Source organism: Lepisma saccharinum, chromosome 3 (assembly GCF_977018435.1).
Source record: "Lepisma saccharinum chromosome 3, izLepSacc3.1, whole genome shotgun sequence".
Taxonomy (NCBI): Eukaryota; Metazoa; Arthropoda; class Insecta; order Zygentoma; family Lepismatidae; genus Lepisma; species Lepisma saccharinum.
Genome location: NC_139231.1, coordinates 75,197,746 through 75,223,768, shown reverse-complemented (window position 1 = coordinate 75,223,768; position 26,023 = coordinate 75,197,746). Strand labels below are relative to the sequence as shown.

The following is a 26,023-nucleotide window of genomic DNA, read 5'->3' as shown; positions in this document are numbered from 1 at the left end:
TTGTATATTCTGTTTATGAACTTCCTTATGAACATAAACATTAGCCTTGTCACTGTGAAGGACTTCTCATTTAATGGAAGTGTCACACTGTAAATTGTTCGCGACAACCATTCATAATGCACAGCTCTTCGTGGATGCATCTGATTAAAATTGTGTGCAATGGCATGTGAACTTCTCTCCCTAGACATCACTTTGATCTTGATGCATTACCGATGCGCTAAACAAATTTTAAGGCATTTTTCTAACACCTCGAAAAGGAGCAAATTGGTAAAAGAATTCAGTCATAACTTTTTACTGGTTAAAGATACGTCGAAAAACCTTCACCATTGCATTTCTCTTGAAATTCTAGCCTGATTTGATATATCATATCAACCCCTTCCCATTTAAAATTCTGAGGTTGAATTCAAGATGGCGGACATCAAGATGGTCGCCGATCGCGTGGCTGGCGTCAGTGTGGTTCCCCCTTGGCCTGATAACGATTAGTCATCACCATTTCCATGTTGCGTGCTGCAGTGGCCTTGTACCAGGGGTGTTAAGTGACTTTTTGAGCCACCCCGTATATGAAGTATAAAAATATACACAATTTATATTATAATATATTATATTTATGTTGCAACTACCTTTCACAGCAATTACAGTTACTCATTTCAGTGTAAAATGGCTACATGCTGTATCTGAAATTTTCTCAATAAATAAATATGGTTTATTACATACAGCAGACATAATTTCTTCATGTAAATAAACTGCAAAGTGTTTAAAAATGTAGATTTCTGATTGAGCTTGAAAGAGGCACAATAATAAATTGTGTCGAAACATTTAGCTCAATCATAATAAGGTTAGTTTTATTGTATTATTAATTCTTCTCTAAATGTTACTACATGCACACATGGTTTCATCCTAAGCTAAGACAACTACTTCTATTAATTTACCTGCAGCTTGATCAACTGTTTCCATTATCTCATCCTCCTCCTCCTCTTGAAATTTGAACAAAGCACTTAACAACAGCTGAACAATATCACAGTATGGACCTTGAAAAAAGTAAGAACATTGCTATCAAATATCATGTTTAAATAAGTTATATATATATATATATATATATATATATAAATCAAAGAAGGTAAAAGGAAACACTCACCGGACAGTAGAAAAATTCAAAATTTTCGCTAATTTCATAGCATCATCGGTGTGAGGAGAAATAGACGGAACCGTTTTTGATTTTTACTTAGCCCTTTTGGCCCTCCTTGCTTTTATCCATATATATATATATATATATATATATATATATATATATATATATATATATATATATATATATATATATATATATATACAAAAAATGAAGGAGACAGTAAACACTTACCACACGAATAGAAATAATTCAATATTTCGCGATCTGAGTCGCATTTTCAAGAAGGTAGATAAAAGATCGACGACACTGTGAGTAGAGGCACAGAATACTGACCGTAGCATCTCTACGGTCAGTGTTGCCAGAAACAGTTGAAAGGAAACACGAAATACTTTAGCCAGTGTTTACTGTAAGGTGGGTGGGTAGTTTCGGGGAGGAGAGTAAAGAGTTACTGGTTGGCTAGGTTGAGTCCGGGGGGTATAGTGGCGTGCAGGCCTGCTATATAGGCCCTTTCCCATCGCCTGCGGAAAGATGTGTCAGAGCGGGGGGGTAAAAGTTGCCATCATCCACCTTACAGTAAACACTGGCTAAAGTATTTCGTGTTTCCTTTCAACTGTTTCTGGCAACACTGACCGTAGAGACGCTACGGTCAGTATTCTGTGCCTCTACTCACAGTGTCGTCGATCTTTTATCTACCTTCTTGAAAATGCGACTCAGATCGCGAAATATTGAATTATTTCTATTCGTGTGGTAAGTGTTTACTGTCTCCTTCATTTTTTGTATTTATCCGCCCTTCTGGCACCATTTCTAACCCTATTCCTGTGTTATATATATATATATATATATATATAAATCAAATAAGGTAAAAGGAAACACTCACCGGACAGTAGGAAAATTCAAAATTTTCGCTAATTTATAGCATCATCGGTGTGAGAAGAAAAAGAAGACGGAACCGGAAGTAGGGGTCCAGCAGAGTTGCCAGGTCCCCATTGAAGAAGAAGCGGTGCGTAAGAACGAAAAAAACACTGTTTCGTCACCAGGCTCGTCGTAAACTGTGAGTGGGGAGGATGAGTTGGGAGGGAGGGCGGGAGGGTGGGTGAGGGTTGGGCATTACTGGGTGGCCTTGTTCAGGCCAGGTGGAGTGGTTGCACTCATGGCCGATATATAGGCCCTCTCCCATCTTTTGCGAACAGAGGTGTTGGCTGGTTGGGGTAGGAGGTGGATGATCGCTACCCGGAAGCAGTCGTTGAAACTGATGTTGTGGTGGTTGGTGTGGACGGCGACAGTGAAGTCCAGGTTGTGGGTGGAGGAGCGGTGGTTATTGATGCGGAGGTTGAGGGCCGTTGATGTTTCCCCAGGTAAAAATCACCACAGATGTTGCAGGTGAGGATGTAGATAAGGTTTGAGGCATGGCAGGTCCCTTTGGGATGGAGGGTAAATTTGCCAGTGGCCGTGTGCACCTGGAGGGTGTGAGAAGTGATGAGGATGGGACAGGTCTTGCACCTGGGTCGGTTGCATTTATGGGCAGGGGGGTGTTGGATGTGTGGTGAAGGAGTGTTGTGGACCAGGATGTTTTGGAGGTTAGGGGGGCGTTTGAAAACCACCCTGGGTTTGTCGGGAAATATGTTTTTGGTTTCGGGATCACTGTGGAGGATTGGGAGAAGAGAGTGCAGTGTGTGCCTGATTTTGTTGAGGTGGGGATGATATTGGGTGATGAGTGCAGGTGGGTTGGTGGCAGCAGGTTTCTTGGTGGTAGTGGTATGTGAGGCAGCTCGTGATATTTGCTTGGTGACCAGGATGGAGGGATATCCACGGTTAACCAGGGCCTGGTGTAGGCGGAGGTTATAATTCTGGCGGGAGGTGGGTGAAGTGTTCAGGCGCTGTCCCCTGAGGGCCAGAGAGAACGGAATTGCTTTTTTGGTGTGGAACGGGTGGGAGCTGGAGAAGTGTAGGTATTGCATGTGGTTGGTGGGTTTTATGTGGATGGAGGTAGTCAGGTGTCCTCCCTCGATGTGCACGTCCACATCCAGGAAGGTGATCTGGTTGGGGGAGTGTGTCCAGGTGAATTTTAGGGGAACGGAAGTGGTTAAGTTGGTACAGGAAGGCTGACAAGGACGGTTCTCCATGTGTCCAGAGCATGAAGATGTCGTCGATGAAGCGGAGCAGAGGAGGGGTTGGAGGGGTTGGGTAGCCAAAAACTCTTGCTCAAGTTGGCCCATGAAGAGGTTTGCATAGGATGGGACCATTCTGGTACCCATGGCTGTACCTCGGATCTGTAGGAAATTTTGGTTTTCAAAGGTGAAGTTGTTACAAGTGAGGACAAGGTGGGCTAGGTGGGTCAGGAAGTTGGTGCTGGGGTTGTGAGGTTTGGGTCTGCTATTGAGATAGAATTCTATGGAGCGGAGGCCATGGGAGTGAGGTATGTTGGTGTAGAGGGAAGTGACATCAATGGTGGCAAGGATGGTATTTGGGGGCAATGGTGGGAGGGTGCTGATTTTCTGGAGGAAGTGGTTGGTGTCACGGAGGTAGGAGGGCAGAGCTTTCACAAGAGGCTGGAGATGGGAGTCAACAAAGGCTGAGATTCGTTCTGTAGGTGAGTTATAGCTGGACACAATGGGTCTGCCAGGGTTGCCAGGTTTGTGGATTTTGGGCAATAGATAGAAGGTGGGGGTGCGGGGATTGTCGGGTATTAACATGGCGGTGGTACGAGCTGTTAGGCCTTCAGGTGGGCCGCGGGTGTGGATGAAGTCCCGGATTTTGGTGAGGTGTTCGGCGGATAGGTCAGCTGTGGTGGGTTTGTAGGTGGAGGGGTCAGCCAGCTGGCGGTTGGTTTCCGCCAGGTAGTCTTGAGAGTTCAAGACCACCGTGGTGGACCCCTTGTCAGCTGGGAGGATTTTGATGTTGTGGTTGTTGCGGAGGTCTCTGAGAGCTTTCTGTTGGGGGGGATTGAGGTTAGGTTGGTTGTGAAAGTTATTTAAGAATGAGCTGTCAGAGGTGGTGGAAATGACGGCAGTGATGTATCTTTCCAAGGGGTGGACTTCACTGTCGCCGTCCACACCAACCACCACAACATCAGTTTCAACGACTGCTTCCGGGTAGCGATCATCCACCTCCTACCCCAACCAGCCAACACCTCTGTTCGCAAAAGATGGGAGAGGGCCTATATATCGGCCATGAGTGCAACCACTCCACCTGGCCTGAACAAGGCCACCCAGTAATGCCCAACCCTCACCCACCCTCCCGCCCCCTCCCTCCCAACTCATCCTCCCCACTCACAGTTTACGACGAGCCTGGTGACGAAACAGTGTTTTTTTCGTTCTACGCACCGCTTCTTCTTCAATGGGGACCTGGCAACTCTGCAGGACCCCAACTTCCAGTTCCGTCTTCTGTTTCTTCTCACACCGATGATGCTATAAATTAGCGAAAATTTTGAATTTTCCTACTGTCCGGTGAGTGTTTCCTTTTACCTTATTTGATTTTTACTTAGCATATATATATATATAATGGATAAAAGCAAGGAGGGCCAAAAGGGCTAAGTAAAAATCAAATAAGGTAAAAGGAAACACTCACCGGACAGTAGAAAAATTCAAAATTTTCGCTAATTTATAGCATCATCGGTGTGAGAAGAAACAGAAGACGGAACCGGAAGTTGGGGTCCTGCAGAGTTGCCAGGTCCCCATTGAAGAAGAAGCGGTGCGTAGAACGAAAAAAACACTGTTTCGTCACCAGGCTCGTCGTAAACTGTGAGTGGGGAGGATGAGTTGGGAAGGAGGGCGGGAGGGTGGGTGAGGGTGGGCATTACTGGGTGGCCTTGTTCAGGCCAGGTGGAGTGGTTGCACTCATGGCCGATATATAGGCCCTCTCCCATCTTTTGCGAACAGAGGTGTTGGCTGGTTGGGGTAGGAGGTGGATGATCGCTACCCGGAAGCAGTCGTTGAAACTGATGTTGTGGTGGTTGGTGTGGACGGCGACAGTGAAGTCCAGGTTGTGGGTGGAGGAGCGGTGGTTATTGATGCGGAGGTTGAGGGCCGTTGATGTTTCCCCCAGGTAAAAATCACCACAGATGTTGCAGGTGAGGATGTAGATAAGGTTTGAGGCATGGCAGGTCCCTTTGGGATGGAGGGTAAATTTGCCAGTGGCCGTGTGCACCTGGAGGGTGTGAGAAGTGATGAGGATGGGACAGGTCTTGCACCTGGGTCGGTTGCATTTATGGGCAGGGGGGTGTTGGATGTGTGGTGAAGGAGTGTTGTGGACCAGGATGTTTTGGAGGTTAGGGGGGCGTTTGAAAACCACCCTGGGTTTGTCGGGAAATATGTTTTGTGGTTTCGGGATCACTGTGGAGGATTGGGAGAAGAGAGTGCAGTGTGTGCCTGATTTTGTTGAGGTGGGATGATATTGGGTGATGAGTGCAGGTGGGTTGGTGGCAGCAGGTTTCTTGGTGGTAGTGGTATGTGAGGCAGCTCGTGATATTTGCTTGGTGACCAGGATGGAGGGATATCCACGGTTAACCAGGGCCTGGTGTAGGCGGAGGTTATAATTCTGGCGGGAGGTGGGTGAAGAGTTCAGGCGCTGTCCCCTGAGGGCCAGAGAGAATGGAATTGCTTTTTTGGTGTGGAACGGGTGGGAGCTGGAGAAGTGTAGGTATTGCATGTGGTTGGTGGGTTTTATGTGGATGGAGGTAGTCAGGTGTCCTCCCTCGATGTGCACGTCCACATCCAGGAAGGTGATCTGGTTGGGGAGTGTGTCCAGGTGAATTTTAGGGAACGGAAGTGGTTAAGTTGGTCCAGGAAGGCTGACAAGGATGGTTCTCCATGTGTCCAGAGCATGAAGATGTCGTCGATGAAGCGGAGCCAGAGGAGGGGTTGGAGGGGTTGGGTAGCCAAAAACTCTTGCTCAAGTTGGCCCATGAAGAGGTTTGCATAGGATGGGGCCATTCTGGTACCCATGGCTGTACCTCGGATCTGTAGGAAATTTTGGTTTTCAAAGGTGAAGTTGTTACAAGTGAGGACAAGGTGGGCTAGGTGGGTCAGGAAGTTGGTGCTGGGGTTGTGAGGTTTGGGTCTGCTATTGAGATAGAATTCTATGGAGCGGAGGCCATGGGAGTGAGGTATGTTGGTGTAGAGGGAAGTGACATCAATGGTGGCAAGGATGGTATTTGGGGCAATGGTGGGAGGGTGCTGATTTTCTGGAGGAAGTGGTTGGTGTCACGGAGGTAGGAGGGCAGAGCTTTCACAAGAGGCTGGAGATGGGAGTCAACAAAGGCTGAGATTCGTTCTGTAGGTGAGTTATAGCTGGACACAATGGGTCTGCCAGGGTTGCCAGGTTTGTGGATTTTGGGCAATAGATAGAAGGTGGGGGTGCGGGGATTGTCGGGTATTAACATGGCGGTGGTACGAGCTGTTAGGCCTTCAGGTGGGCCACGGGTGTGGATGAAGTCCCGGATTTTGGTGAGGTGTTCGGCGGATAGGTCAGCTGTGGTGGGTTTGTGGGTAACTTTCACAACCAACCTAACCTCAATCCCCCCCAACAGAAAGCTCTCAGAGACCTCTGCAACAACCACAACATCAAAATCCTCCCAGCTGACAAGGGGTCCACCACGGTGGTCTTGAACTCTCAAGACTACCTGGCGGAAGCCAACCGCCAGCTGGCTGACCCCTCCACCTACAAACCCACCACAGCTGACCTATCCGCCGAACACCTCACCAAAATCCGGGACTTCATCCACACCCGTGGCCCACCTGAAGGCCTAACAGCTCGTACCACCGCCATGTTAATACCCGACAATCCCCGCACCCCCACCTTCTATCTATTGCCCAAAATCCACAAACCTGGCAACCCTGGCAGACCCATTGTGTCCAGCTATAACTCACCTACAGAACGAATCTCAGCCTTTGTTGACTCCCATCTCCAGCCTCTTGTGAAAGCTCTGCCCTCCTACCTCCGTGACACCAACCACTTCCTCCAGAAAATCAGCACCCTCCCACCATTGCCCCCAAATACCATCCTTGCCACCATTGATGTCACTTCCCTCTACACCAACATACCTCACTCCCATGGCCTCCGCTCCATAGAATTCTATCTCAATAGCAGACCCAAACCTCACAACCCCAGCACCAACTTCCTGACCCACCTAGCCCACCTTGTCCTCACTTGTAACAACTTCACCTTTGAAAACCAAAATTTCCTACAGATCCGAGGTACAGCCATGGGTACCAGAATGGCCCCATCCTATGCAAACCTCTTCATGGGCCAACTTGAGCAAGAGTTTTTGGCTACCCAACCCTCCAACCCCTCCTCTGGCTCCGCTTCATCGACGACATCTTCATGCTCTGGACACATGGAGAACCATCCTTGTCAGCCTTCCTGGACCAACTTAACCACTTCCGTTCCCTAAAATTCACCTGGACACACTCCCCCAACCAGATCACCTTCCTGGATGTGGACGTGCACATCGAGGGAGGACACCTGACTACCTCCATCCACATAAAACCCACCAACCACATGCAATACCTACACTTCTCCAGCTCCCACCCGTTCCACACCAAAAAAGCAATTCCATTCTCTCTGGCCCTCAGGGGACAGCGCCTGAACTCTTCACCCACCTCCCGCCAGAATTATAACCTCCGCCTACACCAGGCCCTGGTTAACCGTGGATATCCCTCCATCCTGGTCACCAAGCAAATATCACGAGCTGCCTCACATACCACTACCACCAAGAAACCTGCTGCCACCAACCCACCTGCACTCATCACCCAATATCATCCCCACCTCAACAAAATCAGGCACACACTGCACTCTCTTCTCCCAATCCTCCACAGTGATCCCGAAACCAAAAACATATTTCCCGACAAACCCAGGGTGGTTTTCAAACGCCCCCCTAACCTCCAAAACATCCTGGTCCACAACACTCCTTCACCACACATCCAACACCCCCCTGCCCATAAATGCAACCGACCCAGGTGCAAGACCTGTCCCATCCTCATCACTTCTCACACCCTCCAGGTGCACACGGCCACTGGCAAATTTACCCTCCATCCCAAAGGGACCTGCCATGCCTCAAACCTTATCTACATCCTCACCTGCAACATCTGTGGTGATTTTTACCTGGGGGAAACATCAACGGCCCTCAACCTCCGCATCAATAACCACCGCTCCTCCACCCACAACCTGGACTTCACTGTCGCCGTCCACACCAACCACCACAACATCAGTTTCAACGACTGCTTCCGGGTAGCGATCATCCACCTCCTACCCCAACCAGCCAACACCTCTGTTCGCAAAAGATGGGAGAGGGCCTATATATCGGCCATGAGTGCAACCACTCCACCTGGCCTGAACAAGGCCACCCAGTAATGCCCACCCTCGCCCACCCTCCCGCCCTCCTTCCCAACTCATCCTCCCCACTCACAGTTTACGACGAGCCTGGTGACGAAACAGTGTTTTTTTCGTTCTACGCACCGCTTCTTCTTCAATGGGGACCTGGCAACTCTGCAGGACCCCAACTTCCGGTTCCGTCTTCTGTTTCTTCTCACACCGATGATGCTATAAATTAGCGAAAATTTTGAATTTTTCTACTGTCCGGTGAGTGTTTCCTTTTACCTTATTTGATTTTTATATATATATATATATATATATATATATATATATATATATATATATATCCTTATTTGCACAGTTCGAAGAAAATTGCTGCTTTTACGAACATAGTAAAAATTATGATGACATTTTTACAACTTATACATTTCCTGAAAAACAACCTTGAATTGCATTTTGTTGCTTGATATTTGACATTATTTGGCCTGTCAGCCAAAAAGGAACGTCAATTATATGAATGTTAGGGTGTGCTTTATAGATTCCATAACAGCAATATTTTGGTACCTACATACAGCTGACCGCTCAGAAGATGATCCCCGACGTAAGTGAAGTGACATAGCAACAGGCGACTCCACTATAAAGGTTGGGGGAGTGCACCCTGAGAGGAACACATGTGGACTTGTTGTAACCGGTGCAGCGACGAAGTAGTTTAGGGTTATCACATGTCCTCTTTCACCAGGAGCATCCTAAAAATCGTCCGGGCTTGGATTTTTGCGTCTCTTCTGTTGTCGCCGCTCGCCGTGTGAGGTTTTGATTTAAAAGTATTTGCAACATCTACCGTGGCTCGTGGTGAGCAGCAAATTTCTAACAATAGGTAAAAATGTGTGATATTTTGATTTGAGTTTCATGACATCAGAATCCAGAAATAAACAGTAATTTTTAACTATCATACTCTTAGTCGTTACATGGTAGTGCAGAAGTTAAGTTCTGTCTATTAGCAATCTGAACCACGTCAAAACTGAAATGTGCTTTTTAGCGACAACTTACAAAAACGACTTCCTGACTTTAGGCATGGAAAAACAACTCTGGGCCAGAATGTCAATTTATGTTATTCTTTAAAAGTATGAGGCAAAGTTTCACAACCGTATAATATTACAAGCATAGTGAATAAATATTAGAATATTCCGACATTTACCTACAATGAGGCCTATTATTAGTTACACAGAAACGGTGTAAAATTATTTTACAGAGGGGTTTGAGATCTATAAGCTCAGCAAGCACAAAAAGTGTGTTCGAAGTGCTGCATCTTCGTCGAAAGTTGTTAAAGTTTTGTAATCTAAAAATGTCCACTTTTTTTAAAGTTTGTCACCTGGTAACTCTAAAGTCGTTGCCGTATATTCTTTTTGAAATATAGGCTAAATAATGTACAGGATAAGCAATACAAAAGTATTCTGGACTAAAAGAAAAACAGTAACCTGTTGCCGCAGACACACGCTCTGTGTGATTGACGCAAATCAACTCCTACACACTTCCAAAGGACACTAGACCGAAGTGGAAAGTTTTCTGCTACCCCTAAAATCTGCAAATGGACCGGTCCTTCCCCTTACCCCGTCCTCTCGTTTGAGGATCTTCTCGTAAGGTATGTAAAAAAGACAATATATCAACTGTGTCAATGGGGCTGAATCAATACCAATACTGATACAGATTCCCACCCATACCAATAATGATGCTCGATCATTCAAGTTGTCACATTTTAAAGGATGCTTTCCCCGATGAAGTATTTTTGTGTCTGTACATTATTTCATTAACATAAATAAAATCCAGTTTGTTATTCTCATGACCTCTTCCATATCTTTGAAGAAAGTCCGTGTTATGCACACATTAATATGAACTTTGTTCTACAAAAAAAGACAAAAATGCTCATGACTACTATAGATCAAAGTAAATTTACATCAATGACAGGCAACATTAACAGGTAGTGTGATTTGAAGTAGTTACTCACACACACAAATATACATACATTGATTGATTGATTTAAAAATTTTGGGTGTGTTTGCACCCTTCTATGTATACGGGTAAATATCCCCTTATCTAAAATTCTGACTGACAACTTAAAAAGGGGTGTAAATAGCCCCTTGGGAAAAATTAAAAGTGCAAGGTTGTAAAAAGACCTGCAAGAGACAAACACAACACATTAAAAAGTCAGAAAAAACAAACTAAAAGCCTCCTTACAGACGGTGGAAGAGTCCAGCTCTTCGCAAAAAACATTTGCTAAAATACTGCTGTCATCACCCAACAGGGATGACAAACAGCCGGAAATGTTAAAAGTCTGCTGGAGGTAAGCAAAATCGGTACATTCAATGAGAACTACTAAACAGAATATTACAAACCCGACACATCAGAGGATCCTGCCCTTGCAACAAGTGACATGGGGAAGACGGCTGTGTCCAATACGCATTCTTGTTAGAACTTCTTCTAGGTGAGAGGAATGGGATGAGGAACGCCATGCACCTATGGTGGGTTTAATGGCGCGAAGCTTGTTCCCCACTTCCGTATTGCACTCGGCCTGCCAAGTTTCAAGAAGGGAACAACGAAGCAAATTCTGCAGGTCGCTAGCTGGCAAAAGGTGGATGAGAACGTCGCCATCTGCATCAGCACACTTTAGCTGCTACGTTCCCCTGGATGCCCACGTGGCTAAGTACCCAACAGAAGGGTACATCGGCACTGGCCGATGAAGACACAAGCTGCCTAAAAATGTGTTGCACTACCGGATGCCGGGAATACAGCGAATCCAGAGTCTGCAACATGCTGGTTGAATCAACGCACACAAGGACTTTCTTCAGACCATTAACGTCTGCAAAGTCCAGTGTCTTTAGAATGGCGTACAATTCTGCCGTATAGATGGAACAAGCAGGCTGTAGTGAGTAACTGGAACTTTGGGACTCTAGGGTGAAGGTGCAACCAACCGATTCGACGGTCTTGGACTCATACGTATAAAAGACAAATATACATACGTTTACAATCCAATTTAATATCCCTGTTGATATAGTTTAATCCAGATTTTACATCCCGGAGATTCCATTTTCCCAAATTATAATTCAATCTTGATGGTCCCAACATGGCAAAATGTTACAAAATTTTCCTTGATGTTACATTTTACTGTATTTTAATCTTGGTCCCCTGAAAAAAATAAAATTGAGGTTCCACTGTAATTGGTTGAAAATTGAGAGAAAAAAATGCTCCTCACCTGCCACTTCCTTATCCACTAGCGCCCTTTCAAGTATATCAAAATTGACTCCACCAGGGAAGAAATCTTTGGCCCCAAGCACATCACGGAATACATGAAGAAACTCTAATACCATCACAAAATCTCCAAAAATATGATTAGGGATTCGACACTGGATAGTTGCAGGATCTGGGAGATCCTGAAATATAGTCAAAATAGATGCTTCAAATATTTCATATTCACAATATATTATAGATACTATCAAATTATCACAAATATTACAGCACAACACAAAATGTAGGGTATCAAAGTGTTCTCACCCCTCTATAGATATATAAGATACAAAAAATCTTCTTCTATAGGATATGCCAGGAGACCCCATTTCAAATACAGGGGAACTTTCTTTTTTAATTTTTATTTTAGAGTTTGTGACTAAGGAACATAAAATGTAGGAGATAATTTAACTATTTGCTGTGCTGGAATAGGAAGGGTTAAATGTGATATATTGGAAACAAAAATTTGGAAAATAACATCAGGGTAATATTGTCTTAGAATTTTCCCCAAATTGCAAGTAATCCTGAGAGATTCACAAAACTTTTACAGCACACAAACTACTATCGATACTTGAAAACCTAACAATTCATAGTTCACATTATTAATAAATTTTGATACACACACTTTCAATTCGAACTATACCATAGCAATCTACCAATTGTGCATTAACACATTCATAACTGCACATGAAATAATCATTTAGTCAGAAAATGCAAAATTCTTTCCTACAATGTGTTGTAAAAAAAATAATGAAAGTTATGAATTTTCCATAATTTCCAGGACATTTCAACTGTGCAAAAGTATTGTGCAACATTTTTGTGGACTCTGTGAGATAGATGGACTCCAGATGGTTGGTATCAGCTAAGATATATTGGAAATATGTCATTCACATTATTCTACTGTTAAATACAAGGTGTGTTAAAAAAAAGACCGGCTTGTTGGAATAGCAACTTTACCTGAACATGTACATCTTATTCATGTTGGTCCCCTTCAAAGTAGTGTCCTTGGCTGGCCACACACCGCTCCCAACATTTCTTCCAGCTTTGAAATGCCTCCTGGAACGTTTCCTCCGGAATGCTCTTCAGGTCCCTCTTACATTTTTGTTGGATATCATCAATTGTGTCAAACCGACGACCTTTGAATGTCGAATTGAATTGTGGAAAGAGGAAAAAGTCTGCCGGAGCCAAATGGAGGCTGAGGAATCACAGTCGTCCTGTTTTTGGCCAAAAATTCAGTCACAAGTAGAGCGGTGTGAACCCGCACATTGTCGTGGTGTAGCGTCCAGTTTAGGTTCCACCAAAGCTCAGGCCTTTTCCCCATCACTGCACATCTTAACCTCTTCATAACTTCTACATAAAATTCCTTCTTGATCGTTTGTCCTCGTGGGACGTATTCATAATGAATAGAGGCATGCATATTTAGTTTTTGACGAAAACACGAAATGTGAAATAACACATTCTAATGTTAATTTTTCATGTTTCTGAATGGTGTGAGGTGCATTTTCCTACCCTGTTTTGTCACGAAATGATGCGAAATGAACTGCAAAATGCGAAATAGACTCTTAAACACGAAATTTATCGTTTATATACCGACGCAACACTTTCTGGGGTCTGAAGTATCCTGTGTGTTATGCAATTCACGGAAAATTGAATAATTCTGCTGTAAATATTTTAGAAGCTAAAATGGACTCTTTTATACAGGAATAAACTTCCTGTTCTGCTAATGATTTAATGTGCTATTAGAAGGGATATGTTTATTTTGTGTAATAGTGAAGTTTTTAAATCAAATTTGGGATTATATTCACATTTTTTAAAACCAAAATGTAATTTTATGTGGCGCTTTTTCACCGCTATAACAGCAAAATTTCATTTTCTTTACCACTTTTGAACCCGAAATTGACTGTTTTTGTACCGAAATTTTGATTTTTTATTTACCAAAAATATGTGCCTCTAAGTCCCGCAACTTTTTGCCCATGTAGACCCAAACGTGCACGCAGAATACTGCCGATTTTATCAATGTCTGTGAACACCTCGGCGGTCGAGGCAAGACTCGCACGGGAGATGCTGAGCGCTGTTCTCACGCGGTTTAATACACAAAACCTGCTGCAAACTTAACCTGTCGCGGGGTATAGTAATGAACTATTCCTTGCCAATCGAAAAAAAGGTTGATGTGAACATCGTCTGTTGACGTGGATGGTCGCCCACTTTGAGGATCTTCGTCCGTCGAAGTTCTCCAAGTTTTGAACCGAGTGTACCAGTCACAACACTGTGATCGGCTCATTGCTTTATCACCGAAGGCTTCCCGAAGCATTGTGAACGTCTCTGGCACTTTTACCGAGCTTGAAACAAAATTTAACGCACACACATTGCTCCTGCACATCTTTCATTTTTCACACAGCCACAAAATGTCCCAATGACCGCTGCAGACTCTGACACGTGTTGCTCGCACTGAGCTCCGGGCCTTGTTGCAATGTACTTCACAAAGATGGTGCAACTGTGTTAATTTGATTCCGTCAAGTAGTTTGCACGTAGTGCAATCAATCCGGTCTTTTTTGAACACACATTGTATATAAGGAAACATTTATTTTAAATTACATAAACGAGAACTATTACACCTTTCCCATTATAAAAAGATAATTACCACCCTGCAGTGAAATGTGATAGATTGTTAGGTACCCACACATTCAAAACAATCAGTAAAAAACTGATTTTGAAATGATAATGACAAACGTCCTTGTGTTCTCGGATTTAGAGAAGGAAGAAATAGGAAGGCCTACTTCTGCACAAGTGTGTGGGTGTCAAGAAAGGAGAGTCCAATTATGAAATTGTACAATATGGATGCCTTACCTTCAGATCATCACATTCCAAATCATCACGAGGCTTGCTCCATTCTTTCCAGAGCAGTGCTTGGCGCCTCTTTTCTTCCTTTTTCTTTTCCCTCTCTTCCATCCTCTTCTGCTTCTCTTCAAGTGCCTTTTGCTTCTTCTCTTCCTGCATTTTATTTTTCTGTTCCATTATTCTAAAAGATAGAAATAAACTAATCACTGCGAAAGTTCTTAACTCTGGGTATTTCTTATTACGCTTATATTTCAAATTAAAAAAAAAACACAAATAATGTCAGTTATTCATAATTGGGAAAAGGGAGACCCGGTAGTATGTAAATACGGAGAAACTAGTACTCACTTTTATCCGCGAAGCTGTTTTTTCTTCTTTTTCGATTAATTTCAGTGGCCACTGCCACCATCCTCGTTGAAACTTGCTGCACAGCTTCGCGGATAAAAGTGAGTACTAGTTTCTCCGTATTTAATGTCAGTTACATGATAAAATTTACAGGAATTATTAATGTGATTACAAATTTGGATTAATTCAAGATTTTGTCGACTGCAAGTTAATATTTTTGTTAGTTAGATAGTATGATAGCTTGAAAGTGTGAAAGTACTATCTCCGAGAAATGATAATTTTGTACACTAACAATAAGTATAGTTTTTTAATCAAATTATGATTACATTCACCATTTTAACACTAACGTGTCATTTCATTGAATGCTCTTGATCCTGAAGTTTTTCAAGTTCTTGTACTGAAACCTTGATTCACCATAAGTGTGTGGTCCTACCCATGACACATGGAGTTCTTGCTAACTTGTAACACAATTTCTCATGATTTCATATAAGACTAGGCTGATTTCACTTTAAACCAAAACAGATTCTGATGCAAAAACTGTTACAGATTACCACTGATACCGTTAAAGGAAGCAATGCTGGAGGCAGTGTGTATATATAGTGAGGTGAAGTTCTTTGAAGGGGAACAAGGCCAAACGGCTTCTAAGGTGGAGGGGGCACATATTTACAAGACATATTTACAAGTACAGAATTTTTTACAGACCACGTGTAATAAAAATCAATAAATAAAACATACCTCTTCATTTCCTTTTCAATTTCCTCTCCCGACAAGGTACTGGTAACCTTCTTGTCCTTCTTCTCCTTGATGCCATTTCTATTTTTCAAGCTCTCCTTCAGTTGGTCTACCTTTCTGGGCCTGCCTTTCTTTGTTGTTACCTTGCCCAAATCCGTAAGCTTCTTCTGGATCAGTTTCTTTTGAGGGCTCTTATTAACCAACTTATCATCCTTTCCTTTACGTGGAGAATCCTTGTTGAGTGACTTGGGTGGTCTCCCAGGAGATCGAGGATGCTTGTCAGATTTAAGCGGAGAATGTTTATCTGTTTTAGGTGGTCTTCCTGGACCTTTCCCTGTCTTTGTAGGTGACTGTGATTGTCTCCTATGCTTCGACAGTTTGTCTTTTTTATCCAGGGACTTGTGGGACTTCTCGCTTTTGATCGGTGATTTTCTAATATCTCTAAGTTTATTCTTATCATCAGAAAAGGAGTTTTGTTTCTGAAGAACCTTGTTCTTGTTTGAGTATGGGAAAGATGGTAAAGGTCCTCTAAATATGCGGATGAACTGGAAATTATTCAACTTGTGGCTTTTCACAACTTCACTCTAAAAAAAAAATTAAGATGGAGAATGAAAGTACAAGTGCGGCAAATTTTCAGGATATTATCTACTATATATCTTATATCAACATCAGCCGATATAAGCATTCACCAATAATTTTATCAATCTGTTTTTTACTTTTGTTTTATTTTCTATAAAGAGCTTGTAATTGATACTAGATAAAGGTGCAAGTGGTTTTTGTTCCAAAATTACAGAATATCAGTCCCATTTTAGGGGACTTCTTCAGATATTCTCAGCAGTTTAAAACATTAAAACAGACTTAACTAAATGGCTAACGGGTAAAATGTTTAAAAAAGGTTAACATCGTCTGGCAACAATCTTCATGGAAATGGGACACAACACTAATTTTGGAACAGTAGTTGAGCAAACCGTTTGTAATTTAGTTTAAAATTCTGCCATTGTGCTATTGCTTTATACACATGAAGGTATGCAAGGGATATCCATAAAATAAATTCAATTTGCAAATATTCTCACTGCAGCAATGCAGTGCATGTGTGCAGAGTTTTGTTGATTTTTATGCAATGTATATATGTATATTATGCAGACATTTGAACAACGTTTACTCATGTATGTATATAAATACTGAGAAGCTCAATGCATGTGAAATTGAGTCTAATACTTTTCTTAAATACAAGGAACATGGAACCTGCTGAAATTTATTGTCGTCCACTTGGTAACGTGTGTGGAGAAGGATGTGACTCGTCAATAAAAACATGCAGAAATGCATCTGATATCTGCAGATTCTGCAGAGCAGCCAACCATTTGTGGTGCATGCAGTTGGAGAGAAGATTACAGAGAACGAACGATTCAGTATTGTCACTTTCACTGCATTTTCTATGCCAAAACACTGCACATTTTCTTCTGACTTGCAGTTGGTGATTAAGTGTGCCTCCATAACAATGAGGTCAAAGAAGACATTATCACATGGCAAACAGAATCATACTACAATGAAGGGATACGAAGACTGGTGGTCCACTATAACAAATGCATCCATAATGACAGTAATTTTGTTGAAAAGAACATCAACAGGCAACAAAAATGGTTTGTCTTCTTAATAGCCAGTTGGAACTTATCTTCCGGATAACTCTTGCAATTCATTTATCCTACTTAGGTATATTTCTACATGTGCAGTTTTTCTTTTAAGATTCCCTCTCTTTTTGCAAAACATATTAACATTTTACACTAAATATTTACAGAGTTCCTTTTAAATTGTGGCTGTGTATGAACTACCTAGTTAAGATTGTATACTGTTCTTTACTAAATTAAATAGAATGGTTAAGGGAGCAAATTTAGAATATGCATTTCAGACACTGCCAATGTAGTAAATTTAGTAAATTACACTTCCAACATCATGCAGCTAACATTCACACAATACAAAAAATGAACTTACCTTTACTCTCCACACTCCATCTTCACTACTTCTGGTATACTGCTTTAAGAAGAGCCTGTTCTTTTCACGAGAATAAGTCCCTTTTACTCTTCGGACATTCAGAGCATGAACCAAGCGAACTTCACTTACGTCATCATCATCTTGATTAAACTCTTCCACTTCATACCTGTAGAGTGCTGCAGAAGGCCAGTAGTCTCTTTCACCTGGGCTATTAATATCCTTACTAAAAGTTAATAAAATGTTTATTAGGTAATTTCATTTTTCAAAACTACTTTTTCTGCATCAAGCACACTCAATTCTGAACATGCTAAGCAAATTACAAGAAACATTTTTTTAATGAACCAATTTATAATAATTAGGCGTAAGCGAGTTACTAACTTTTTTTTCTGCAAAACTTACTTGTAGAGGTTCTATTAATTTTGGTGGCCTCAGTGGCAGAGGCCACCAAAATTAATAGAACCCCTACACGTAAGTTTTGGGGAAAAGTTAGTTAACTCGTTTATGTATTATGAACCAACTTATATATGGATTTAAAGTTATCAAAACTTATATATGAATTTAAAGTTATCCAGTAACAGTTTAATGTATGTTAAATGCCTAGATACAAAAGCTGGAAAACCACTTACTGTGTACTTATGACATGAAAACTATGAGATATTCACACACACTGGACTTTCTGCATTATCTATGGAGATACTTTTAAAATACTTTTGACTCAGTTCAATGGCACAAGCAGTTTTCTTCTTTTCCACAACCACAATTTCAGGGGAGAACAAGCATGAGCCTGTGGCCGAGTGATTAGTACATCGCGCTGCAACACCAAGGGTTCTGGGTTCAAATCCCACCCGGGCTTGGCTGTTTGTGAATGTCCATTCATCAATTTCATCTCTCATCCCCACCTTTGCAAATTACCCAAGAGGCACAAAACGTGAAGTAAAACAAACTAAATCAATCAATCAGTCAGGGGAGAAAAAGAAAAAAATAATTATTGTCAGGTCATAATTTAAAGTTTCGTGACTGGGACCATCCTATTTTGTGATTTGCAACCAATATGAAGTCATGTACAGCACATAATAGATATGGCAATAGGGATTATGTGGATTAAGTTTTAAAAAAATCATATTTTGGTGGTATATAATATTGGTTGGCAAAAGTAGCAGTAGAGAATTTGGTCAAAAGATGCAGTTTTCATGTTATGCCCACTCAAAATTAGTGTTGCATGATTTCTTAAACATACAGTGGATGCAGTATCTATTATATACTGTTACAGTATCTTCTAAGAAATCAAAATAATTTCACATACATTAGATCAGGTTCATCACAGTCAACAAGAGAGTGTTGATAATATTATACAACAGAGCTCATAGTTTACATGTTAAATGCTGAGAAATTAAGAATGAAAGGCAATGTGTGATATCATGCTGGGACAGTTACTCAACTGAAGTATCCACCCACCTTTTGCCAGAAGTTAATTCTTCCAAACAGTACTTGTCCGTTGGGGGTACTATTTGCAGAACACGACATTCCGACCTGAAAACAAGCAAACATGTGAGAAATAATTTAGAACTGTTAACCACCCGTGAGCCGTTCCAAAACTATCATCGTCCTTACGCCAAAGGTACACAAGTGCATTTTTACAAGTTGTTGACAGATATTTTACCACATGAATTTATTAAAATCTTAAATAGCTTACATTTTGATTTGAACTTCATTGCCAGAGGCAGGAAATGGCGAAGGATGATGATGTAGGTAATTAAAAACTGGAACTACAAACACTGCTTTCACAAACATCAATTTTGCGTACATGTCTGGTTTAGGGCAGTGAGATTTTCACCTAACACTTACATAGATACTAAACCAAATGCATGTTGACGTAAAGAAGGGTTGGTGTGCACTAAAAAATAGTGAACAAATTGTACAAAAATACAAACTACAAAAATCAAAAACAACAGGACCAGGGTACACAATTCGGACACTATCCCTCCACACACAAGATCTCACGGATAGTCTCTATAGACTATTCATATACATTGCACACCAATCCCACTTTACGTCAACATGCAATCCAGGGTGGTCCAGTCCCCGGGGATCAAGGTGGAAACCTAACGGTGCCACATGAAGCCTTGACGTGGTCATCTGATGAAATGGAGCCTGGGCCACTGATAATCCTACCTGGCAACTTTATGTATATAGTGGTCCTTCTGACCGACAGATGCAGTGTAGCCTAGGCCACCAAGAATAATCCTCCAAGGCAACCATTTATATGATCTAACAGACTACACGCTACCCTGAAGACGGAGGCAGATTCAGCCTCCGAAACGTAGGTAAATCTCTTTTAAAAAATTAACAGTGGTTAAAAGTCCAAAAACTAGAATAAAATTATTCAATTGTCCATGTTTGTGCATTAAAAAAAAAGTGCACGTATATAATATTAGAATATTACAACCTAATTAATTTCTTCTTCCAAAGATAAACACCTCTATTTTTTATTTGCACTTTATGTCTACACTCTTCTTCTGTATTACTACAATTTATAAACTAACAGGTCTACAAGCTGCAATGAAATAAATATGGTGGGGAATAGATTAACATTTCTCAAGAGAATAAAGAATTCACAAATGCAAAATGCAGTTAAGTTTTTTTTCAACACCTTGCCTTCTTAGAACCAGGATGGTGAAGATGTAAAATCAGGGTTCCCTTGTAACTAACACTACAAGGAATATGATCAATCCCCCCCCCCCCCCAAAAAACAACAACTGGACAACGAACACACTTACCATTCACCATTCTGCTCCACTTCAACCCTTTCACCAGCAAAGTATCTGTCTCGTACATAAAAGAACACATCATCAGCTAAATCTCGAAGACATGTTCTGTGTGTTAGATGGGCCAGATAAAGGACTGGGATTTTCAACTGAAAAAATAAAAAGACTTGCTTCAATATTTCATATGACATGCAACACGAAGTTAAAATTAATTGTTTTATTCTTTTAACATAAAATGCTACTGAAATATAGTACTCTAATTTCAGCTGTTAGAATGCTAAAATGAAGCAATGTTCTTACTGGCTGACACATTAAACAAATTTCAAAATTTTCAAGATACTGGAAAACCCTTTGTAATTTTCACAAACTTAAGTGATTAAATTAATGTGGTACAGTAAACATGGTGAAAATATAGTGTGAAGAAACTGACATGCTTCCCTTCTTGTTAACTGTTGTACAAAGATTAAACTGTAGCAACTAACCACGTAACATTTCTAAACCTGGACGTTTATTGTACAGCAACAGAAGACTTTTTATCAGTGCTCTCTGAGGTGAGATCAACGTCATTTTCACCATCCTTGCTTGGGTCAATTTCGACGTTGTCACCTCAATCTTTCCCTTCAATGTCTTAAACTCAAGATTCTTAACAAGAATCCAATAAATCATTTTCTCCTCCCACACATCTATAGAGGCTATTTATTAAAGGGAAAAAATATACTAAAATTTAACACCTTCCAAAGAAATTTTAATTGAAGAATAGCACTAAATGATTTACCTTTGGGGGAAAATCATTCAATATCTTCTGTGCATTTCTTTCACTGGCCAGAGCTTCTGTGTATGTGAGATTCGGCTTCCCAGTTACTGAACATGACCACACCAAAGAATTGCAGAGAATCATCCGTTCATAAAACTCACTGTAAAATGAAAATCAAATAATCAATGAAAAGTAATTATTTATATATATATATATATATATATATGCTTATATATAATGCTGTCATTGTTTACAACTTATGAAAACTAACACTAACAATAAATACAAATGAATCATCGTAACAAAATCTTCGACCAAAATATTACAAAACACTCCAATCTTTGTACTGATGCCTTCATGAAAAGATTGGAATATTTAAGTTTCTATTAGGGCTGAGAAAGAGTGACACTGTTCCAGTTGGTGTGACATCTGACTGTCACTGAAGATCTGGGTTCAATTCCCAGGGTGGATCTGAGGCAGGTGTTCCCCTGTCAATATGTCTGTTTAAGTGGGCCTGCTGCTTGCCCAACTCTCATAAATTTGTTTCTGGGATACCTTAAATATTATTGATTATAGTAACTTGAATGGCTAATCACTGAGCCATGAGGCCTTTTCCTTGTCCTGCAGGTCTTGAAGGTTAAGAATTACAATCTTAACAATAACCTGACAGTAGCAGACTTGGAGGGGCCATCCAAAGTTTCTGGATTGAGTGCAGGAGTAAAATTTGGAGGGTTTTCTATGGAATAACACACAAACCACTGAGCCAGGGTAACAAAATGGGAACATAATAAAGCATGCCAGGTCACAAATCAATAATCACAGGTTTGAATCCTGAAATCGTTTCTCAATACCTATGCTGATATAACACAAGCAAACTCTTATGATCAAGTGCAGTGTCCGATATATACTTTAATAAAACACAACAAATCGCTAACCACAGGTACAATTCTGCAGAATGAAGGTGGCTGTGATGGGTGCAGTGCAATCCTGATCACATCACCTTCACGATGGCAGAGTTTTTGAGAGGCTGAGGAACCCACATTCCCCAAAGTGCCTTCATGGTGTTGAAATGTGATAAAACTGGTGACACAAAAATTCATCTTCAATATCACCTGACTACCATCAATCTCTCAAAGAAAACATTTACTCTTGAGAAAGAGCAACATAAAAGAATTAACTATATTTGTACCAATATTTGAACTAGAATAAAACTTTGTTTGTTAATGGGGTTTTTAAAAATATTATGTGTAGAAAGAGTATTGGAGTATTTAGACCAACACCTGCATAAATTATCCATATAACATGGCATATTAAATGCCTGAAACTAAAACTCCAGTTGCTAATAAAAAAATAAAAAAAATGTTTTATTCTATGAACAGTTGAAGCAGAAAGATTATTCGTACAATACAAAGGAAAATAAACCAGCACGTGGGGTCTTCTGGTGTTGCAAAAAAATGTGAGATGTCTAAGGAAACTTAGGCTATGGTGATTCTGAATGAGTCACTCCATGTAAAATGATCCAGCAATGATTGCTACATTTTTCAAAATTCTAATTTATTGCAAGTTGTTACCCTGATATGTTGCCAGTTGGTTGTTTAAAATAGGCATTTTTTTTATTTCTATTATTTTATGTTTACAAGGGGTGGCCATTTTTTTGTCACACTTGCTGATTTCTGCTATTTCAGAAATTGGATTATCTCAGCTACTGTTACATGTAGAGACCTGGACCAAAGACCATTCTTAGGCTGTGCCCGAAAGGTGCAAAGAGCAGAAATGAGTTATGGTCATATCGGAAATGACATCACCTAGTGCTGTTCAAAAGCACCAATTAAACGATCAATCGAGCCCACAGCATGCTCCAATGCACACTTTCTGGGTTATTGCTTATTTTTGAAAATCAACTCAGAAGTCAGCCATGTGTGGGTAGTAATACTTCTGTTGTGTGGGAATGTAAGTACAAGAACTTTTTAAATGCTATGTGATTTCTGTGCAAAATAAGTGATTATAATGCAGGAGAAACAACTTGGTCTCAGTTCTATCTACTGATCATATTTGGCACTGAAGTGCAATTCAAAAGATTTCCACTTCCAATCGAAGCATTAGAGACTGAACTGTGAGACAATTCTCGAAAGGTGTTCACTTCAAGTATAGCCTTGCACCTTTTGGACATGGCCTAATGCACAGGCTAACATTTCAGTACTATATAAATAATATAAATCTCATCCTTACTGCTGAATTCCCAACATAATTTTGGATTCTGTTAAAAAAAAAAAAAACTTTGAATGATACTTTTTCAAGGAGGGAAGTTCGAGTTTGTTTGTCATTGGAATCTTGGAGAGATGTGAAAGAGTAATAAACTGACTCCCCTACATAAAAAGTATTGTGCTTCACAGTTTGAATTAATATAGTGATCTAACACATTTGTAACAACCTATCTGAAGTAAATTGTCTTGGAATTTTAATTTATACCATGATTCTTTTGAGGCAATTCACTGACGTTAAAATTAATTAACACTAAAATACTGTTTTTGTATTGTTTATGCTTAAAATAGTTTATTTCGATTTTAAAAATCCATTTTCTTCTATATTCTACCTGCCATATCTCATTCCTCCATTCAGTCTACAACTCAGGAATTTTACCAATGAAGTAAATGTACTTTTACTCTTGGATGCCTCCTGGAGCTAGATTACAAAACTGTTACTCAGATTAATTTAATTTTCTTCTTACATAAAACAAACTATGCTGAAATTTTAGCACTGAGGATAAAATATGATTTCCTTTTGTGTTACTCTAACTGTAACATCTGCTTTACTGAAAAGAATGCCTTGTTTTTATCATCCCAATACTCATGATAATCATAGAGAAGATAATACAATATCTGCAAGATGACAAGTCCAATAAAACAAAAATGGCCCATTTTTTAAAAAAATGGGATTAAAAATAAGTCTATTAGTATCAGGTTAGCACCAATATATAAGTGCACAAATACACAAACAATTGAATTTTTTTGCTCAACTGTTAATCAACTGCTCAAATGGAATACATTGTAGCTACTCTAGGACCCTGATAAAATGCAAGTATAATTCCTGTTTTTCAAGGGGAACTTTCCAAAAATTCCAGGGTACAAGCAGATGTCTTCTCTATTTCATTTCCTTATGTATTACCAGCTCTCACCACCTCAATCTAAAACAAATTGTTAATTGTTTAAGAATTTCCAACCGAAATTTACCTATAAACTTCAAGATATCTCGCAATAATCTTCAGTCTGTCAGATAGATTGTTCTGCAAAGGACACTAACAAAGCAAATGAACTGACAGAATTCTGTATTATTTTCCATGCAACTTTCTTTTCTTTTCCTTCCTCGGTAAAGAAAAATACAATAAACTGAAAAACTTGTCCGAGGGTATTAACAAATATGTATAAGTTCAAACTGATTTGGATTAATAAAAGTTGCAATTTTTCACATCTACAGAGAAAAATTCACGTAGAATTCATGCATAATTCCCGGAACCAATAATTCATGCATAAATCCCAGAATTCAAGGACTTCCCGGTGAGTACCACCCTGGAAAAATCACATAAAACATTATGAAAAATAAATTTGCTATCTTCCAAAATTTATTCACAACTCTATCAGACATTATGAACTCCAATAAAATATCAACACAATGAGAAATGCATAAAAGAAAAATAAATTTATTTACTCATTTCAAGTAACAATCAGGGTTGGGGTAGTTACTGAAAATATATTTACTGCTAAATATTCTCCATTTGACTACCAAAATTATTACCATAATAGTTTCTTTTGTGGCAGTAGCTGCAATAAAACAACAAAAAAAAAAAAACTGTGAAAGATCACGACTCACGGAGATCTGTGTCATACTACTAGTTGCCCAAAAATGGACAGACAATCCCTGTGTGCAAAACTTTGTTCCTTAACACTCTTGGTATATCAGAAAAAATTGTGTGAACAGCCATAGCTAAAAAGAAGCACACAGGAATTGTTGATAAAGATAACAGAGGGTGTAGGCCAGAAAATCTTCAATCAGAGGATAAGGACAGAGGAGATGCAATCGTAGAACACATTGGTCGATTTCCAAGAATGGAATCACACTATTGTCTACAAAGTCAGAAAGATACTATCTACATCCAGAACTGAATAAGCAGAGAACGTATGGCATGTTTGTACAAGAATATGCACCAAAAGGAATTTGAAATTTGAATTTAAAATTTTGGGTGCATCAGCACTAAGGCTATTTTGCACCCATCACATTATACGGGTTTTATGTAGTTTAAACTTACTTTGCAATGTCAGAAATTAGGTTACACACGTTACCTCATATTGACCAAAACGAGTTGAATCTAAAAATTGAGATTCTTACTGAGAGTTCAGTTCATGAAGGGCTTCCTATGTGCCAAATTTCAGAATTTTTAAAGGGCTCATCTGAGATATTTAACCCCGAAAACTGTCAAAATTCAATGAACAACCATGTTTGAGACCATGCTGTAAAAAAGGGGTGCATTTCTAAGCACTTATATTTTATTTACAGAAAAAGGGGTGCATTTCTAAGCACCGATATTTTATTTACAGACACCCTGCAAATAGGTCTACACATGAAAAAAAAATCAAGCCTTAGACTAAACCCCTTCATTAAAAGAATCTGGCTTAAAATGCAATATTTTAACTATTGTTACCCCATTTTCCACCATAATTCTCATACTTACGATGCAATTTCAAGCAAAACATACCTGAATATCATGGGAAGTATACTTCATTAGCTACAGAATGAATTTTGATTCAGGTCTCTAGCTTTAATGGTTTTTGAGATATTAAGGTTTCTGTATACTGCTAAATGAGCAAAAAAAGCCATGTGCCATGTTGG

At 40.2% G+C, this 26,023-nt stretch overlaps 1 protein-coding gene across 3 annotated transcripts in view; it reads right to left on the bottom strand.

The window, feature by feature from the left end:
- Acf (ATP-dependent chromatin assembly factor large subunit) overlaps positions 1 to 26,023 on the bottom strand; it is a 74,335-nt gene that overhangs the window by 44,633 nt on the left and 3,679 nt on the right. For all 3 annotated transcript variants that reach the window (XM_083118835.1, XM_083118837.1, XM_083118836.1), the window contains exons 2-9: positions 21,161 to 21,299; positions 20,398 to 20,534; positions 19,076 to 19,150; positions 17,621 to 17,843; positions 15,635 to 16,215; positions 14,567 to 14,738; positions 11,688 to 11,865; positions 930 to 1,028 (exon numbers count right to left, since the gene is read on the bottom strand). In XM_083118835.1, the coding sequence (XP_082974961.1) occupies positions 930 to 1,028; positions 11,688 to 11,865; positions 14,567 to 14,738; positions 15,635 to 16,215; positions 17,621 to 17,843; positions 19,076 to 19,150; positions 20,398 to 20,534; positions 21,161 to 21,299 (1,604 nt within the window). The remainder of the gene's footprint in view (positions 1 to 929; positions 1,029 to 11,687; positions 11,866 to 14,566; positions 14,739 to 15,634; positions 16,216 to 17,620; positions 17,844 to 19,075; positions 19,151 to 20,397; positions 20,535 to 21,160; positions 21,300 to 26,023) is intronic.